We start from the raw sequence: 19,675 nt of genomic DNA, 5'->3' as shown, positions 1-19,675 counted from the left end.
GCTCAAAATACTAAAATGTGCGAGAAATGTATTGACGCAGAATTCATGTGAAATTTGTTGTATGTTTCACATTATGAACGACTGAATAAATGACTTTATTTGACAAAACTTTGTGAATAATAATTGTTTGGATTTGATTTTTCTTGCATATCCAATTTGCGGATCTTGATTTGAAGCAATATTAAATTAATTATGAATTTTGTACAAAAACTGCTCTGTTTTGATAAATGATCCGAGTTCTTGAGTTATAGTAGACTTCAGGGGTTCAAGACTTCTTAACTATACCTTTCGATATCTTTTTGGTAATATTTGAAAGGTATGTTACGGTCGGTAACATGCGAGGTAAAAGTATCATTATAATTTTAAATTGAAAATTCTATGGCTCGATGAATTATTTGTGATTTGATGATGATTGTTGTCTTGAGATGAGTTTATTATGATATCGAGATGATGATATTGATTTGCATCATTACATTGCATATTGAGCCACTTGTCGATTCAGATTTGATATGGAGAAGGTCGCCTTGATTTATTGATTCGTTGGACGTATGGGGGTATAGTTAAGTTGGCATAGCGTATGCGGAGATCGATGCTGTGGCCTGAACACTTTCTATAGGTGCACCATAGTCTTGGGATTGTAGAACACAACACTCCACTCCGAGCGGATGATTCGGTGGATGTTGCTGGGTGATTCTCTTCCCTTGGGTACTCTATGACCATATGATTCAATTGATATTGAGATTTATTGATAGCCCACAGCTTCTGATAATACATTGATTATATTGCATTTTATGAATTTCATATGAATTATTTGTCATTTTAATTTATATATGTTATTAGTTGTATAATTTTGGGTTTATACTCACCGGAATGTTGGCTACATCTTGTTTTCATGTGCTTGAAGGTAGGTGAGGCAAGGCTTGGGATGCCAGAGTCCAGCTCCAGGCGAGGAGATACGAGTTAGAGTGGGATTTTCGGGTCTTAGGAACTATTTTATGATGTTGGGATTATTTTTTCTCAATAGTTATTTTGGCATGTTAAATTTCAAACATTTGAGAAATATAAATTATTTTGACGATGTTTATGTCGGTTTGTGAACCACAGATTATGTGTTTTATTAAATCGTTTGGTTCGTTACATTTATAATTATTAGTATTAACGTCGGACCCGGGGTCCCACAAGAAGACCTTCAGAAGCCTGGCCAGCTGATGAAGAGCCTTGCTGACCAGTTCAACTTAACAAATGAAATTAGTTCAGCTGACGAACCAACTTATTTCGCCACATCAGTTCAACTGACCAGTTCAGAACATCAGTTAGGAGCCGACCAGATTGCAGAACACGACAAGCTTATCTAAGTGAAATCCAGCTGAGCGCATTAAGGAAAGAGATTTTCCAATCAAAGTACAATAATGAACGTTGCAGCAGAGCCTAAAGTCAAGACATTCCAAAATAACTGTCAGAAAGGACAAGTCATAAATATCGAGGAACATATTCAACTGCAAATTTGATGAGTCTTGATGTACGGTCATGAAGCCTCTATAAAATACAATAGACCATCAACAAATTGAAGTGTGTAAATCATAAGAAGATTAGAAGGGCACACTCAACATATACCAGCTTACAAGAAGCAATCAGTCCAGATTTGAGGGAACTCTTAAACGTGTTATCAGCTTAGATTAGAAGCACAATTCTCTCAGTGTGTGAAAACACTTCCGTGTTGTATTCATAGAGTGTTGTATTCATATATCAGTTCTCACTCACTCACACACAATAACTCACATATAGATAGAGTAGAGCTTATTGATAAGTCGAGTAAGTCTTGCACGAAGGCATTAAACTTGTGTATGTAGTATTTAACATACAGACGTTAAACAAGTGTTTGTTGGAAGGTGATGCCTTCAGTCTATGCTACGAATTCAGTTAGGCAGTGGTGTAAGTCCTAAGCTGAGTGGGTTTGTACAAGGTATTGTATAAATCAAAGTCTTCTAGTGAATCATACCCGAGGTGGTAGAAGGGGTGACGTAAGAGCAGTTGAAGTCTTCGAACATCTATAAACATATCTTGTGTACTTAACTGTTTAACTATTGTTTTCAAACTGATTTGATCAGTTCGAGTTGTTATCAGTTCAGTTGTCACCATAACTGAACTGATATATACAAGAACTGATCCTACTTATTTCAGTTATTCAGTTTACACAAGTTAAAAGAATCTCAACTTAGTCAGATTTCTTAACGAAAGTCTATTTCGAGTATTTTCCGCTTGGTTTAAAACCAAACTCGATATAATTAATCGGTGTTTACATTCTTAGAGCACGAGCTATTGAAGCTCATGGAAAATATTGTGTTTGAAGCACCCTCGCATGTGTTAGAACTACTCCTTCAATTGATCTCAAAGCTAGTTGCTCTAAGAAAAACATTTGAAAGCTAATATTTTAAATTTGTTTCAAAATTTTATTTAAAATGATTTCAAAAATCTCTTAAAAATTTTATATGTGTTTACCGTGGGAAGAGAGAAGATTTTTGGATCCGCAACTAAAATTGTAGGCACTTCTCTCGACTCTGTAACTTTGTTGTTTTAGCAGCTTGTAGGATTTTGAGTCCAAACTGATAGTAGAACAACTAAACTGGTCAGTGGACAAGATTTCAGTTGCCAGCCTACCAGTTCAGCTGATCCACAGACGAAACCCAACTACGCTGAAATGTTGGATGATTAAGAGCTTAATCATCAGCAATATACCACCGCTTCATGGACATATCAGATCAAATAGATGATCAATGTGGTTCAACATAAGTTGAGTCAAGTTTGAGTCGGCTCGACCAGTTAGCCAGCACAGAGATCAAGTCCAAGGCAAATTAGCTGCTATTCTGGCAAAGAAACTCAAGATCGATGCAGCATTCAAAGCATTCAAGGCAATCAGTTGTTGGTATATTCAGTTCTATTATGTATTAACTAACTTATATTTGATTTTGTTAAAATTTGATATTGTAGTATCAATTTCCCTTACACATGTTGGTGTGCTTAATGTATGATACAAGGGACGCATATCTGATTGAATAAAATCATGTTTATCCAGTTATTTTCTATGTAATTGAACTGTTATCCTAAGATTTGTTTCCTAAACTGCTTGAATGTTAAAAGATGCTAAAACTTCATCAAATCACGTAAATGATTATATTTTTAAGGGGGAGTTTTTAATTCAGTTCTTGAGGGGGAGCTTTCGTATCCTTCGAACTGAAAATTGTTTTAAACTCATTTTTAATTCAGTTCTTGAGGGGAAGTTTCCATTAATTATCCCTCGAACTGAAATTTTTTTCACTTAAATGTTTTTTATTCTCACAAATGGGGAGAATTAGTACTAATTTTTTTCCATTAAATAAATCGCTTTAATTGCTCAAGTTTTGTGATAATCAAAAAGAGGAAATTGTTGGAACATTTCATGTTCGCAATCTTGATTTTTATGTTAACAAAGCTTGTTATTTTGTTTCTAATAAATTTACCTAAGTGCGCAGAAAGCTACCGAGCCTAAACTGAAGCTATCGAGACGCAAACTGAAAGCACCAACTGATTTTCCAAACTGAACCAGTTCAACTGATATATTAAATACCAGTTCAACTGATTGTCCAGCTGATAGGTAGTTCAGCAGAAGACCTTCAGAAGCCCGGCAAGCTGATGACATCCATGTTTTCCAACTGTGCTCCAGCCTGATAACATCGCGTAAGCTGGGAAATCGTTTATCGTCCAAATCAACACAACTCAAGGTGCAATAACAGTAAGGAACATGTACTATTCATTCATACATATCCAAGGTAGAAGGTTATAAGGCGTTAGAATCACAAGTCACGATAAATATTGTTGACCATTTTGACCAAAAGGTTAGAATCCATCAATCGATAGTCCTAATGTCATATAATATCGTATGCAAAAGATGGGTGTATGGAATCAAAATGGCGCCATATTGGTGAATCGGATGGGTGTGTCATTGTTTCACCATTATAATGGTGGTCGTGGTGCCACCGAATATGTGTGGTTATAGCAGTTGAAGCATATAACTTTTGTAGACGAGAGGTGATTGGAAAAGAATACATCTTCTTGTATGGAATTTGCTTATTTGATTTATGAGATCTACACATACTATGTTTGTAGTGTAATGTTCATATATCTTACACTTATTCAAGCATTGTCTACACCACAATAGACATGTCATTGAAAATCCTTTCAGACATATTATGCTCATGCCTCATCTTTAATAATCTCGCCAAAACAAACAACAAAGAGTGATCATGTGGGTTTCTGGCCTAGATCATTCTCGGGTGATTTGATTAACTCATACAATGATTTTACATAGGTTGATGGTGCTTGTTCTTTATGGAAGTCGTTAATTTTATTTTCAAAATTTTCTTTGAAATTAAATTTTATTGAAAATTATTATCGAACACATCGGAATCATCATATGCAATCATTTGTGGTTCCCTAACTACGTTTAAAACGTGGTACGAAGAAGGCAGAGCATCAATATTAATATTTTGATATAACGAACTAACATACTTCTCCCCATTATAGTACCAATAGTAAATAATCATGTACAATCTATATCATCCTAAGTTTACTTTAAATGTATCACCATCTAAATAAGTTTTGTTCTAATATTTTTGAGGTATCACAGGCAACTTACTTTGTCATTTAATAAACTCTGGATGACTGTAGGCAAACACAAAAATAACTTTATACCAGTACAATACTCATGGGTTAAAAACCCATTTTCCAACGTACGGTACATCCAAGTTCTACCATTGTTATCCATTTTAGTCTACAATAAATTGACAATTGAATTGATTATTTTGACTTAAATTTGATGGTTTTTTTTTTAAATATTTATAACGTACATTATTTACCTACAAAATAAAATATCTTTAATAATAATAATAATACACATAAGATCGATTTAATGTATAAAAAATATTGAATTAAATAAAATATTTTAAGGTATATATCATACATATATTTACATAACTTAACAATATTAAAAATTGAGCATAATATTGAATTAATAATTAAAAGTATAAGTTCATTAAATATTACATTAGTTTAAATAATAACTATAATAATATTTGAATTTATAATTATATTTTTATTAAACTAAAAATTACACATGACAAATATTTATAAACAACGTTCAAATTTAGCATATGTATTACTTAACTTTGATTAAATTATATACAAATTTTTTTAGATTTTTTAATAAAATTTATTTTTTTAAATTTTTTTACAACTAATATACATTAAGTACATTAACAATTATGTGCAATTATGTGCTTATTATCAAATTAACATACAGAAAGAACATGTATCTATCTATATATACTAGTTAGCTCTAACATATAATTAAATAGTAATTAAATTAAATAATTTAACAAAAAGTAATATTATTTCACATGCATCTTAACAATAAAATATATATATATTTCATGAAAGTTTATACTACATATATACATCTAACAGACGTATTAAGTTTTATACTACAGATATACATCTAACACATGCATCTATATACATATTTCCAAAACACACACACACATGTGTGTCGCAATTAATTAGCGATAGAATTATTTAAAAAAATGTCACTATGTTATTAATGCGATGGTTTTAATATTCCGTCACAAATATCGTCGCTAGTTTTAGCCATTGTTTCAATTAGCGATGTCACTAATTTTACCACGTTTTTAAAAAAAAAAATTGTGGGAAAATTCAATTTAGCGATGGTTAGGTTAGCGACATAATTTGAAATACCATTGCTTTGTTTTGAAAGTCGTCGCTAAATTAGCAATTTTTGTAGTGTTATGACTCTACATGTTTGTCATGAAAATCTATGCTTAATTACTTTTTATTCACAAATACTTATTTGAGAAGTTGGCACGCGTCAATTTTGTGATATAAATCTCTTATTTGAGTAACCAATGAAAAATTATTATTTTTTTATAAAAAAATATTACTTATTAATATTATAAATATGAGCTTTCAGATTTTCACAAATAACCTACTATTATTTAATTTTTAGATAATTTTTCTGCGATAAACTAAAATAATATGAATATTATAACAATTTTATAAAAATAACCAAGAGGCCCTTTCAAGGTGGGGCACGGCCTGCCCTTAATCCATGGAGATAAACAAGATGAATATGTTATTCAATTCAAAGATAAACAAAGAAGCTAAGAATGCTGCTTAATTAATGCATTTATTTCAAGCTCCCAATGGGATAACGATAATACATAGGAATTCGAAGTGCAACAATTCGATATCAAAAGAACCTATGGCTTGTCCTCTGCACGATTCATCGTACAACATAATGCACTTAACACAATATGGAGACCAAACTATTTTCTTTGGTTGGACTTCTCTCCGAAGTCAAGAAGATCGTCCAACAATTTGTCATCCAAGTACTCGAATTCAAAGACTTGTTTCCCTTTCTCGGACTCATTTTTCGATCTCGAAGACGATGGTGCATGAGAAGAAAATGAAGGATACTCATTGGGAAAATTGAGGATTGCTAAAGAACCTCTCATGTCATAGGCTGCACGATCATAAGCCCTTGCAGCTTCTTCTGCGGTGGCAAAGGTCCCTAACCACACTTGGTTACCATAGTTATTGGTATCCCGAATTTCGGCCCCGAACTTCCCCCACGGCCGCCGCCTGACCCCTCTGTATTTCACCTCCCCGCCACCTTCTTTGGCATTTTCTTTTGGGTTTCCATTCATCTTGACTCTTACTTTTCTAGTAAACAAGTCTCGGTCATGTATATTTATAGATGATATATATGTATGATAATTAATTTTAATATATATATATATATATAAATAGAACCAACCATTTTGGAATATTAAACGGGATAGTCAATTCATTTAATTTTTATGGCGACATTTGATAAACCTATTAACTTCAATTTGAAAAAATAACTTGATTCTAATTTAAATCTAGGCAAAAAGTTGTGTGAGACGATCTCACGGGTCGTATTTTGTGAGACATATCTCTTATTTGGGTCATCCATGAAAAAATATTACTTTTTATGCTAAGAATATTACTCTTTATTGTTAATATCGGTAGGGTTAACTCGTCTCACAGATTAAAATTCGTGAGACCGTCTCCAAAAGACCTACTCTTACATCAATGTAATTATTGATTTGAAATCCACTTGAATCAATTCTTCACTAAATATTAATTTTTATCGAGGCATCCTCAAAATTAGGTTCGAGTTATGGTCCTAACTGAGCTCAATAATAATATTTCTTTTTTGAATCGAGCGAAGCAATTCGGATTTCGGAGAAAAGACTTGGTTTGATGTTTTCATTTGAAGGATTCGATTTTTCTCTAAAGCCAAGCATTTAAAGCTCGAAATGAAAGGGCAACAAGGATACAGTTGGTCGTTCTACCACATGGTGACAGAAATCGTTGCATTATCACCCAAAAATATCAAATTAAATATTGTTTTAAAAAAAGGAAAAAACAATAAAGAGTCAACGATGGAAGTCAGAAAAAGTCAATACCGGAATTGTCTACGAAATCATGAAGATCCTCCAAAAATTTGTCATTCAAGTACGTGAATTCATAGACTTTCTTCCGGCCTCAATTTTGATCTCGATAACGACAACGCATGTGAAGAAAATGATGGATGTTATTGATTACTAGCATTAAGGCTATTTCCAACCTAAGTCCTCCATTTTTCATTATTTATTATGTAATGTATTGATAACCGGAAGAGAAAAAAAAAAGGGGGGGAGGGAGGGGGGGGATGACACTGACGAGATTTCTACTCTGTTTGGACATTGTCTCGGTGGAATTTCATCATCCGAGTCTGACCTTTGTTAACGTGTTGTCATTATCGTAATGAACTAAAAATTTGTCTTTTTTTTTTTTTGTTTGTGTGCGTTTTTAAAATTTGATGATGATATATCATTTAGTAATTGTCTATTTTCTATGTCCAAAGATCTCATATGTTTAATTAATATCAAGTTAACTTAAATCTATAATAAGTATTTTTAATAAATTGTGTAATGTATTTTTTTCTTGACTTTATTCATTATTTTCGATTTGTGTTTCTTACAAATAGTAAAATTACAATAAATTAATAGGAAAAAAACTTGAAATAAATTTAAAAAGATAAAAAAAAAAAAAGTAGCAATAAAATTAATTAATGTGATTAAAAAAAATGTAATGGACCAACATATAAATAAAAATGGACCATTATGTAATTTTGGAGTATGTCATCCTCCAAACTCATACTCCACTGCCACAGTGATCCTCCAAATATAAAAAATCAATGTAGCAATCTCCAAATTGGACGGCTCATATGTAGATTGTTAGGAGCCATATTTGTCTTTTATTTTGTAGAAATCCTCCACAATCGAGTACGGTTGAAAATATCCTAAGTATTTGTTAGGATCGATTGAGAGTGAATAAGTGTTTATAAAGAGGGGGTTGAACAAACGCTTAACAGTTTTCACAACTTCTTTCAATAATGAATCAGTTTAGTGATAAACTGAATTCAGGAATCTTGTTTGTCAATGTCAATCAGTTAACTAATGACAGTGATGAAATAAACTGAGTGACAGAAAGAATAAAAACTGAAATTAGGGGACACAAGATTTGGGGATGTTCGGAGATTTCGAACACTCCTACGTCACCCCTTTCTATCTCAAATATATGATATTTACTAAAAAAAAATTTTATCTATATACTAATTTGTACAAATCCACTTCAGTTTTGGACTTAACAATGCTAAACTGGAACTCTTAGTTTCAATACAGTTTATCAGTACTCAACTGATACATAACTACTTAGCACAACCGATCTCTTCAAGATCGAATAATATACTAGTGAAAGTTTGTGCTTTTAAGCTCAATGCTATGAATATATATTAAGCGTGAGCTTTTGCGAGATTTAGAACTGAAAGAGTATGCACATAGTTTGCCTGATAACAGATTGCTTATTTTTGGATTACAGATTACTCTCGCTCAGCTGATCTTCTCGGTTGTTTATAGGCTTTGCTTCCAACGGTAACAATAAATCCATTTGAAACTTTATATTTGTTGTATAGCCACGTCAACATTCTTCTGACAATCGTATACTGTAGCTTTTCTGATATGCCGAGTTCCCACTATGGGTTGGAGTACGCTCTTGTACAATTTTCGGTTAATAGCTACGTTCCTTAACTGATTACGTGTAAAACTGATTTATCAGTTGACAAAGCTGATATGATTAACTGATTGCTTTCGACTGATTGCAGTTTAACTGATTTGTTCCAACTGATCATTCAGTTGACTACAAAGTTCAGTTAGCTTGATTCAGTTGCCTTAAATACACACTAATCTTCAGTTTGGGCAACTGTTAGTTTACGTTTTGTTTTAATTCAGTTACACTCAGTCTTCTTGATCAGTTGCTCATCCTTTTCACGCTCAGTTTGTCAAACTCCGAAATTAAGTTTCCAACAGTATTATATTTATATTTTTTTAATAATTAATTATTTTCAAAATATTTATAATATATTTTTGGTCATGTAATTTTGTTATTTTTACATTCTATAGTTTCAAATTTCAGTTTTATTAATGAATCTTTCGATTTTTGATAATTTTATTCACTTTTCATCTGGAACACCGTTTTGGACCTATACACGTCTGCGCCACCTCAATGCCGTATTGGGAAAAATGACTAAAATTAAAACAAATAAACTGACTAGCTAAAACTGAAATATGAGAACATAAATGATTAAAATCACAAGAAGATCATGAACATATAAAAAAAACAATTTCCCTATTTATAATTCTTTAGTTAATAATTATTTCAGAATATTAAATTTTGCAACCCATTTTAAATATCCTCCTTGTCCATGTCAGGAAAGTAAAATATTATACAAGTTTTTACGCTCTACATGATTGTTACCATGTACACGAACTTTATGGGGATCCGGACGCTAATCATAATCATAATCATCATTGGGACTAATTAATCAATTAGAATAAACAGGGTCTAAATTTTTTTTTTTAAAATACAAAGCGGAAACGTAATGTAATTTACTCAAATTACATATTAAACATGAACAAACAAATCTCTTGTTATCTACAAGAATTCAACTAGGCTCAACTACATATCAGTGCTGAATCCTATGTTGCTTCGAAGCCCGGATCTCCACGCTATCTAATCTTCTCTCATCCTCTTCTTGACCCTGATCCAGCCCCACCTGTTGTCATGCACACATACAAAACAAGACAACAGCCGGATAACTCCGGTGAGATATAAATATCCCAGTATAAACAATGTACCATGCAATCATATAAAAGCATATACGAAAGCATATAAGAATTATTCATAACATGTCTCATATCAGAAAACTTAAATCAATATCAAGTATTCAATAAACATGAATGATATAACCAATGTAAATCAACATGGCGTATCAAACTCAACTCAACCGACGCGTCGTCTTAGACTCGACTTCACTGACGCGTCGTCTCAGACTCGACTCAACTCTAACCTAGGGATCCCGATGTCTGGATATAGGTAATTATATCGAATCTCAGTCGATAGGAATGAATCAATCTCTAAACGGCATCGATATAATTAATATATCAGTGTCTGGGCGAATCAGCCGCAGAATTGACGACTCAGTCAATAACCCGACGAATCAGCCGGTAATTAGGCGAATCAGCCAATAATCAGACAACTCAGCCTGTAATTAAGCGAATCAGCTTAAGTTTAGACGAATCAGTCAATAACCAGACGAATCAGCCGGTAATTAAGCGAATCAGCTTAAGTTTAGACGAATCAGTCAATAACCAGACGAATCAGCCGGTGACTAGGCGAATCAGCCTATGACTCAACGACTCAGTAATCAATACATGCATTCAGTATCTAAGCAAATCAATCGATGACTAGCGAATCAGTAGTCATTACATGCAGTGGCTATAAATCAATAGACTACAATCATAAATCTTATCAATTGCAAATATCAATGCAATAAATGACAGTATGTGATTTAGGGAGACTCGAGTCAAACCTCACTCGAGTTGTGCAATCCCAACTCAACATTAATTTATACCTTTCTTTCTGATATTCTAACCATGTCGAAGTCTCGAACTCAAAGCCTGTCAATACTCAATCTGACAATAACAATATCGAGGGTACGGTATCAATACACCACTCAACCAATACTGGATATAATCAGAATTTAATCAAATTCTGTTTCAACAACATAATGTCATAATCTCAATATATCCAGCGCTACCATATCAGTCAGATATCAATCCCAACATCTCGTACTCGATAACAATTCAATTCTGATATCAATTGATTCCAAAACAATTCCGAAAATCATAACAATTTCATATGGTATCTGTTTCTCAATCCAGTTTCGATTATACGATGTCTAACATGCCAAGAATATCATATATGAATCGTATCAGATTCTGACGATACCATAATTTCAGAACATATCAAAACGTAACAAAACTTATGTCCAGTTGTAGCCTACGCTGCTAGGAACTCGGTACCGCAGTCGGATTCAAAATCTGACGGACAGATTGAAATATAAAGGCGTAAGGATTTTTCACTCTTTTTCAGAACTCTTCTCTCGATTCTTTTCCTTTCCTTTTGTTTCTCTCTGAAGAATCATACGTATATATATATATATATATATGTAAATATATATACATCCCACGTTTCATGCTGAAAGAAACGAGTCCTATTTTCTTGAATCCCCGTCGGCGCTCGGGCGGTAAGAAAGTACCGCTCGGGCGCCGAATGTTCTGCCCGATTTCAACTCTTATCATGCATTGGCGCTCGGGCGGTAATATTCTACCGCTCGGGCGCCACATCTTCTGCCCGAGACACATTTCTGTTGAACATTGGCGCTCGGGCGGTCAAAAACTACCGCTCGGGCGCCACTAGTTCTGTCCAATTTTGTATAATTCATCTACTTGGCCCCGTTCGGTCTCGGCATAATGCATCTATAATCATATCAGATTACGTTAATCATCTCAGATTACGTTAATCAAATTCTTGGGCATTACAAACTTGGACACAATTAGGCAATTCTTAGTTTAGGGTGATAAGTGCAATATTTGCGTTTATAATTTGTCTTAATCAATACTTATGTTAACGTTTCAGAGCATTTTTATGCATTTTTGGTAGTTTGTGTCATTTGTAGGAATCAAGCTTATGCAAATACTTTGTGACCAACAGGAAGTGAAATACAAGAAAAATGAGGAGTTGGTGAAATGGAACAAAATCCAAGGGCAGAGGTTCAGGCTCCCCAAAACCCAAAAGTCGTTGCCCCCGCACTGACCTTGTAAATAAGAGAAGCTGGACAGAGATGACAGCGCCTCCGCGCCATTTTCACTACATTGTGTTAAGATGAAAACACGAAGCAGGCAGGACCACACCAATTTCAAGCTTCCCAACGCTACTAGGAGTGCAGAAAAACATGTCTTGTTTTATTTTTCATTTTATCATCAATTAATTTAATTTTCTAGAAGGTGACGTAGCTTAGTTGAAACCAAGGACGGATCCACCCCAAAGGCTGGTGTGGGCTCTAGCCCAGGCTACATTTTTGGGCCAAAGTAGTAGTTTGCATTGATTTTTTTTTTTTTATTTTTAAGTTTTAGCCTTCTTTTTTTAACTTAATAAATTTTTTGAGCCCATTTTTTTAGCTCATTTCTTTGAGGGTATTTCATAGCGTAGGGAAAGATTTTTTCATCGGTTCTTTCACTTCTCTTCGCACAAGAAGCTTCAAATTTCATCATTTTCAGCTCCAACAAATGGATCTTTCCGGTGGGTGTCTGTTTAGTCGTCTTTCACACGCTGTGTCGTTGATTTTGTTTTCGAGATTGCTTGCAATTGATTTTTCTTATAATCGCGGTTTATTTCTCTATTGTATGAATCAGTAGAATGTTGGTTTTGTTCTATTTTTTATGTATTTTTTGTGCAAATGCAAAGGTGCTGAAAAATTTGTGTCCTATTGCACAGAGATTTATAATGCATATTAGAGAGATCTTTTTTATTTTTGTATCGAGTTTGAAGTTTATCAGAACCTTTATTTGTCTCATGTTTGCTGTACTTCTCCCGTTTATGTTTCCTCTGGAACTCGTGAGCCGTGTCTTTGGTTTGCGGATTAATGTCTTCAAAGAAAACTTCACATTTGCATGTTTATGGTCACAATTTCACCACAAATTCAATCACATGGAACATGATAGATATAACAGCAAACTGGATGTATGATTTTTTAGATGTATTTTTGCTGAACATGAATGTATAATTTCTATCTGATGCAATTAGGTTAATTTAATGTGATGATTATTATTGCTTACTAGATCTTCCATTTTCTTTCCCTTGACAGAAACTGGATTTTAAGTTTCCATTGTCGGTGTCATGTATTCACTTTATATCGATTTTGAGTTGTTCGCTATCAATTTCTAGCTTTTATATTGGTCCTTTTTCATTTGTTGTATATAATAGGTTGATTTTAAAATGGAATCTTAAGGAGACAAGAAGAAAAATATGTTTTCATATTTTAAACCTAAAGCTAGTACACCAACTAGAGATGAGCATTCTCCAACTAATGATGAGATCTCAAACCATGATGAGCAACATCCGATCAAGTATCAAAGAGTGGATAGTGATGTTAGCAGTTATGTTCAACTAGATCCGGCCAAGAGTACTCCCATTTGGCAATGTCCTATCAATGAAAGAGAAACAATCAGACGAGCTTATATCTTAAGGGGGCCATATCAACCTGTTTTGGAGTATCCGCGAACCAAATTAAGAGAACAATACCGGCGATTTCAAAAAAATTGGTTTGAGCAATTTCCTTGGTTGGAGTACTTTCCTAATAAAGATGCAGCATTTTGCTTCCCATGTTTCCTTTTCCAAGGAAAAGAGGCTCGTAATGCTGCATTTACAGTTGATGGTTTTAGAGGTTGGAAAACAGTTAATGATGAGAAAAGATGTGCTTTATTGATGCATACAGGAAGTCCCACTTCACCACATAACAATGTCATGGAATCTATGAGTGCTTTGATGAATGTAAGTGGTCACATTGATAATGTAATGAATGCACAAACATTAGAAGAAGTGAAGAAAAACCGTTTGAGGCTTACACCACAATTGAAAGCATTCGTTGGTTTTGTTTGCAAGGATGTGCATTGAGAGGAAATGATGAATCTTCATATTCAAAAAATCAAGGTAATCTTATAGAAATGATCAAGCTTATGGGAAAAATGGATGTTAACATTAATAATGTTGTTTTAGAAAAAGCACCAAAAAATGCAAAGTATACATCAATAGATATTAAAAAAGAAATTTTGCATATTCTTGCTGAGAGAGTGAGAAAGAAAATACGTGTAGAGGTTGGGAGTGCAAAATTTGTCTTTTGATTGATGACGCTAAAGACATATCAGACAAAGAGTAGATGGCTATTGTGTTGAGATTTGTTGATTGTGAAGGGCTCTTAATGGAGCGTTTTTTTGATATTGTGCATGTTTCTGACACCACTACAGTAACACTTAAAAAAGAAATATGTAATGTTCTTGGGCGACATGATTTGCATATCAAAGATATTCGGGGTCAAGGATACGATGGAGCTAGCAATATGCGTGGCTCATGGAACAGACTGCAAGCTCTTTTTCTGAGGGATTCTCCTTGAGCATATTATGTTCATTGTTTTGCACATAGAATTCAATTAGTGTTGGTGGCTGCTGCTGAAAAGGAGAGTTATATTTGTCTATTTTTTTCCAAATTGAATTCTATTTGTAATCTTATTAAGGCATCTCCAAAACGTCACACTGAGTTGCAATCTGCCCAAGCTATTGAAAACGCAACAATGGTAGCTACTGGTATTCGCGAGACAAGTACTAGACTTAATTATATGATTTCTTATTAATAAAATTGAGTTCTCATTTTATATCTCATTAATCATTTCACTTCTCATTTGTTTGCCACACAGGTACTGGCCTTAATCAGATTGATACTTTGCAACGATTTGGAAAGACGCGTTGGAGTTCTCATTTTGAGTCGATTTGCAGTATGATAGATATGTACAGCTCTGTGATTATTGTGCTTGAGCACATGATGGAGGAAGCATCTTCGAATTCTATACAAGGGGAAGCTACATGTTTTTTGATTGCATTGAGATCATTTGATTTCATATTTATCCTATATTTAACGCATAAGATTATGGGGATCACAGATTAGCTTTGTCGAGCTTCGCAAGAGAAGTCTTTGGACATTTTAAATGCAATGGATTTTGTCTCAACTACCAAAGATTTACTTCATACTTTGAGAACAGAAGGTTATGATATTCTTCTAATGATCGTGCAATCAGTTTGTGAAAATAATGGTATTGAGATACCAGATATGAATGCTTGGTATAGATATGCTACAGGACATTCGATCCAGGAAAGGGATTCTATTACATTTGACCATCATTACCGTTTTGATGTATTTAATGCTGCAATAGATTTTCAAGTGGAAGAACTCAATAGCAGAATCAATGATGGGGATGTAGAACTTCTTAGACTTAGCTATGCTTTGGAACCTCCAGACAACTTTAAGTTGTTTAATGCTGATGATATTTACAATCTTGCAGAGAAATTCTATCCTAGTGATTTCAATGAACAAGAACTACATTATCTGAAAAGTCAGTTGGATCATTATAAGTTTGATATAATCCATCATGAAAGGTTTCAAAATATTTGTACTATTTCTGAATTATGTCGACGATTACTAGAGACTGAAAAGGCACGTCATTATCATTTAATTGACAGATTGATTCGTCTTGTTTTAATGCTCCCTGTTTCTACTGCGACAACAGAAAGATCATTCTCAGTTATGAAACTTCTGAAACATTTCTCCAGAATAAGATGGAAGAAGAGTTATTGGCAGATTCTATGATTGTCTACATTGAAAGAGAGTTTACTGCAAGGATATACATTGATTCAATAATTATGAGTTTTACTCAATGAAAAACCGCAGGGCACATCTTCAGTAGTTTATATCTGGTTTGTATCACTCTGTAATATTAGTTAATTTTTAAATACTTGATTTATATTATTTAATGTTGTTTATCGATTCATTTAGCCCATGATCAAAATATTTTCTGGTTTCGTCCCTGGTCGAAACTATATTTTTGAATCATTAATTATATATTTGATTTGTTTATTTGTGTTTTCTTGTTTTAAAGCTTTCAATTTACTGGTCATAAATTGATTGAATAAACAATTAATATCTATCACTCCAAAGAAGAGATTGAAATTAAGATCGTAGCATTTTTTTCATTTCAGGAACACTTGATGAAACTCATCAGGTAGCCATGCAATATCAAACACATTAGATAGACCAATAGTAGCAAACCCACTAGATGAACCTTCATGAACATCAAAACCATTAATAGAAAAGTAGTATGAAACCTAGAAGATACACCCTGCAGTATCATACCCATTGGATGTAACAATAACACCAAACCTCTGAAGACCCAAAATTTTAGACTATAGTTTTCGAAAAGTGGCTCACTTCAAAATTTGAAATTTATGATTTGGGGATCAAGATTTAGAGTTTTCGAAAAGTGGCTCACTACTATTGGAATCTCAAACGATGAAGGTTTACAAAAAAAACTAAAAGTTTAGAGTTTCAAGAAGAAATCAATCGGAGTCATGGTCATTATGTGTAACAAGCATCTATGAGAATTGAGTTTGATGTTTACAATACGATGAATTCTCAAGGTTCTTCTTCGTCGGAACCAAGGGTTTTTACGCATGACATACAAATATAATATATCATTTAGTCGTATGAAATTTCAGTTTGAAGCTATTCTGTGCAAAAATATGTTATCTTTTTTTTCGTATCATTTAAGTGTTTCACTTGCCTGATAAGTATATTCTGAAACGTCGGAAGCGAGATGCAAAATTTGGAGCATTTTATCGTATGGTTGAACAAAATATGATTGACGATCCAGAGAGGAGTTTGATATCAAGATATTTGAGGTTATCTTGTAAATCTTCCGCCTTATTTGATGTTGCATCTTTGAGTGAATAGGGGAAAAAATTCTTGGCCGAACCATCTTATTATATTGATAGAAAAATGAAGAAGATGAATTTTAGTAGAACGTTAATAAGTGGAAATCAAAGTAGGAGAGTTGTGCAGAGGCCATTGGTATCATTGATCCATCTAAAATAAGAACAAAGGGATGTGAGAAGAGATTAAAATTATCAAAGGGCAGGCAGTGTCATGGTTTCTTACGTCGAGGTGTGAAACATGACAAGCGTAACTGTCCAAATTTGCTAGACGGGTATGTGTTGATTAATTTTGTTTATTTTGAGTTTTTTTTTCAAAGTATATAACTCCATTAATATTAATAAGCATGGAAATGTTTCGTTTATCAGGTCAACTGCAGAAAATGATAGAAAATACGACAGATCAGATGAAGAAGAATTTGGATCAATATGTGGTACTTTAAATAGTTTAATATTGATTTAAAATTTATTGTCTTATTGATAATATTTCATGAATAATTGTATTTTTTTTCAAGGTTCTATCAACATGTTGACAACTTCAATGAGCTTCCATGATTGAAATTCATTATATGTGTAATGTGATTTTTGGAGTTCGAATTTGTTGAGATACGGTAAATCTAGTTTGCTCCGATATTTGCGTTTATGTCACCTGGCCGATTCTCGGTTTACCTGCATTGATATTTGTTGCTTCTTTCTCATTTTGGTGTTATATATATATATATATATATATATATATATATATATATATATATATACGTATATATATATATATAAATATATATATATATATATGTATGTATGTATGTATATAATTTCAGAAACGAGAAGTGCTGAAAGTTTAGCTGTAGTAGCCCGAATCCTATTTATTTAAATAAACATGATTAAGTATCTTTAATTAAGTAAATCATGTGTAATTTGGCTTTAGAGTTTGTGTGAGTAAGCCGAGGTGTAGCCAGGAAGGGAAGAACATCCCGGGAAGGGAAGATCAGCCCGGGAAGGGAAGAACAGCCCGGGAAGGGAAGATCAGCCCGGGAAGGGAAGAGCAGCCCGGGAATAGTATTTGGTTGACACGCCTGCCGGGCAGGTGTCAAGTGCATGGTAATTGTTGGACACGTTCATGCATGTAAGGTGAGGTGTCTTTGTGCATGCTGCCTAGCGACAGATGTCCGGATGCATGGGATTTGGTTGACACGTTCATGCATGTAAGGTGAGGTGTCTTTGTGCATGCTGCCTAGCGACAGATGTCCGGATGCATGGGATTTGGTTGACACGTTCATGCAGACTGAGGTCTATAAATAGGCCATGGGATTTCTCATTGTGGAGGGGGTACTGTGTGTTTAAATGCAAGTTTTAGCTCTCTAGAGCAGCCCAGAAAGGGAAGAGCAGCCCGGGAAGGGAAGATCAGCCCGGGAAGGGAAGAGCAGCCCAGAAAGGGAAGAGCAGCCCGGGAAGGGAAGATCAGCTCGGGAAGGGAAGAGCAGCCAGGAAGGGAAGATCAGCCCGGGAAGGGAAGAGCAGCCAGAAAGGGAAGAGCAGCCCGGGAAGGGAAGATCAGCCCAGAAAGGGAAGAGCAGCCCGGGACAGAGCAGCCGGGCATAGCCGACGGTCCGAGAAGGTCAGTCAGGGAGCTCAATATTGTCAGGGTTGACGACGGACTAGACCCGATTGATAGGATTTCCTGTGGACTAGGATTGCTTTACTAGAGGTACGAAAGTACTATCCGAGATATCCTGGTCGAGTATACATTCTTATATGTGTTGCATGATTATTTGCTGCATTGATATATGTCATATGATGCATGCTATTATGTCACGCTTATTGCTGCATGTTGCATTTCATCTTGAGCCGTATCTCTTTCGAGATAGCCTTTATTGTTGAGCTGTATCTCTTTCGAGATAAGCTATATCTTGTGGGGCCGCTCAGCCCTGTCTTGTGGACGCATGGACACCGAGAGTACACAGTGGCCGACGGGTCCGGAGGGCTTCGGTGATCCGGGACATTTTAGGTCCACGTCTGATCTTGTAGTGGATGCAGTGACCCAGAGGAGTACCGCGCGGCACTATCCACTTGGCGCCTCTAGACTGAGCATATTGAGATCTTTTGTGACTCCCGTTTCTTGACTACCCTGGTATCATATCATAGCATGTGCATTTCATATAGGCTTGTATACTCATGCTTTTGTACTGGGCGTTCTTATCGCTCACGTCCTCGGTTTTGTTTATCTTGGACACCCCATTCCCACGGGGCAGGCCTCAGGTTGGATGGCTCAGGAGGAGGATGATGAGGACGTTGAGTAGCCGGTTGGTTTAGTTTTTCAGTACTGTTTGTTTCGATATAGTTGTACCGCATATTTTTATTCTGAGTTATTCTGGACTTCATTTGGGTTGTATATCTATCGTTTGTTGACCATTTCCGCAATTATCTCTGATTGTTATTAATTTAGTTAATTGCATGCTTAATTCTTGATTAGTAGGTGATTCTGGAACGGGTCACTACATATATGGTATCAGAGCATGCATATGATTTTGGGATATAGATTCTGTTTTGGGATTTTCGTTGACCATTTTACCATTTTCCCCATTCTATCTTGTAGCGATGGCTGACCACCTTGGTGATGAGAG

At 34.6% G+C, this 19,675-nt stretch overlaps 3 protein-coding genes across 3 annotated transcripts; 2 read left to right on the top strand and 1 right to left on the bottom strand.

The window, feature by feature from the left end:
* Positions 1-6,374: 6,374 nt before the first annotated feature.
* Positions 6,375-6,755, bottom strand: LOC140808171 (ethylene-responsive transcription factor 14-like). The gene has a single exon (XM_073165222.1). The coding sequence runs from the start codon at positions 6,753-6,755 to the stop codon at positions 6,375-6,377; it is 381 nt and encodes a 126-aa protein (XP_073021323.1).
* Positions 6,756-13,545: 6,790 nt separating this feature from the next.
* On the top strand, positions 13,546-14,193 carry LOC140808160 (uncharacterized). Its single transcript, XM_073165211.1, has one exon. The coding sequence runs from the start codon at positions 13,546-13,548 to the stop codon at positions 14,191-14,193; it is 648 nt and encodes a 215-aa protein (XP_073021312.1).
* Positions 14,194-15,282: 1,089 nt separating this feature from the next.
* Positions 15,283-17,613, top strand: LOC140808156 (uncharacterized). Its single transcript, XM_073165202.1, has 3 exons — positions 15,283-15,725; positions 17,424-17,488; positions 17,570-17,613. The coding sequence occupies exons 1-3, from the start codon at positions 15,283-15,285 to the stop codon at positions 17,611-17,613; spliced, it is 552 nt and encodes a 183-aa protein (XP_073021303.1).
* The last annotated feature ends 2,062 nt before the right edge of the window (positions 17,614-19,675 follow it).

This window comes from Primulina eburnea, chromosome 1 (genome assembly GCF_022965805.1).
Source record: "Primulina eburnea isolate SZY01 chromosome 1, ASM2296580v1, whole genome shotgun sequence".
Taxonomy (NCBI): Eukaryota; Viridiplantae; Streptophyta; class Magnoliopsida; order Lamiales; family Gesneriaceae; genus Primulina; species Primulina eburnea.
This window is presented reverse-complemented; position numbering and strand designations above follow the sequence as displayed.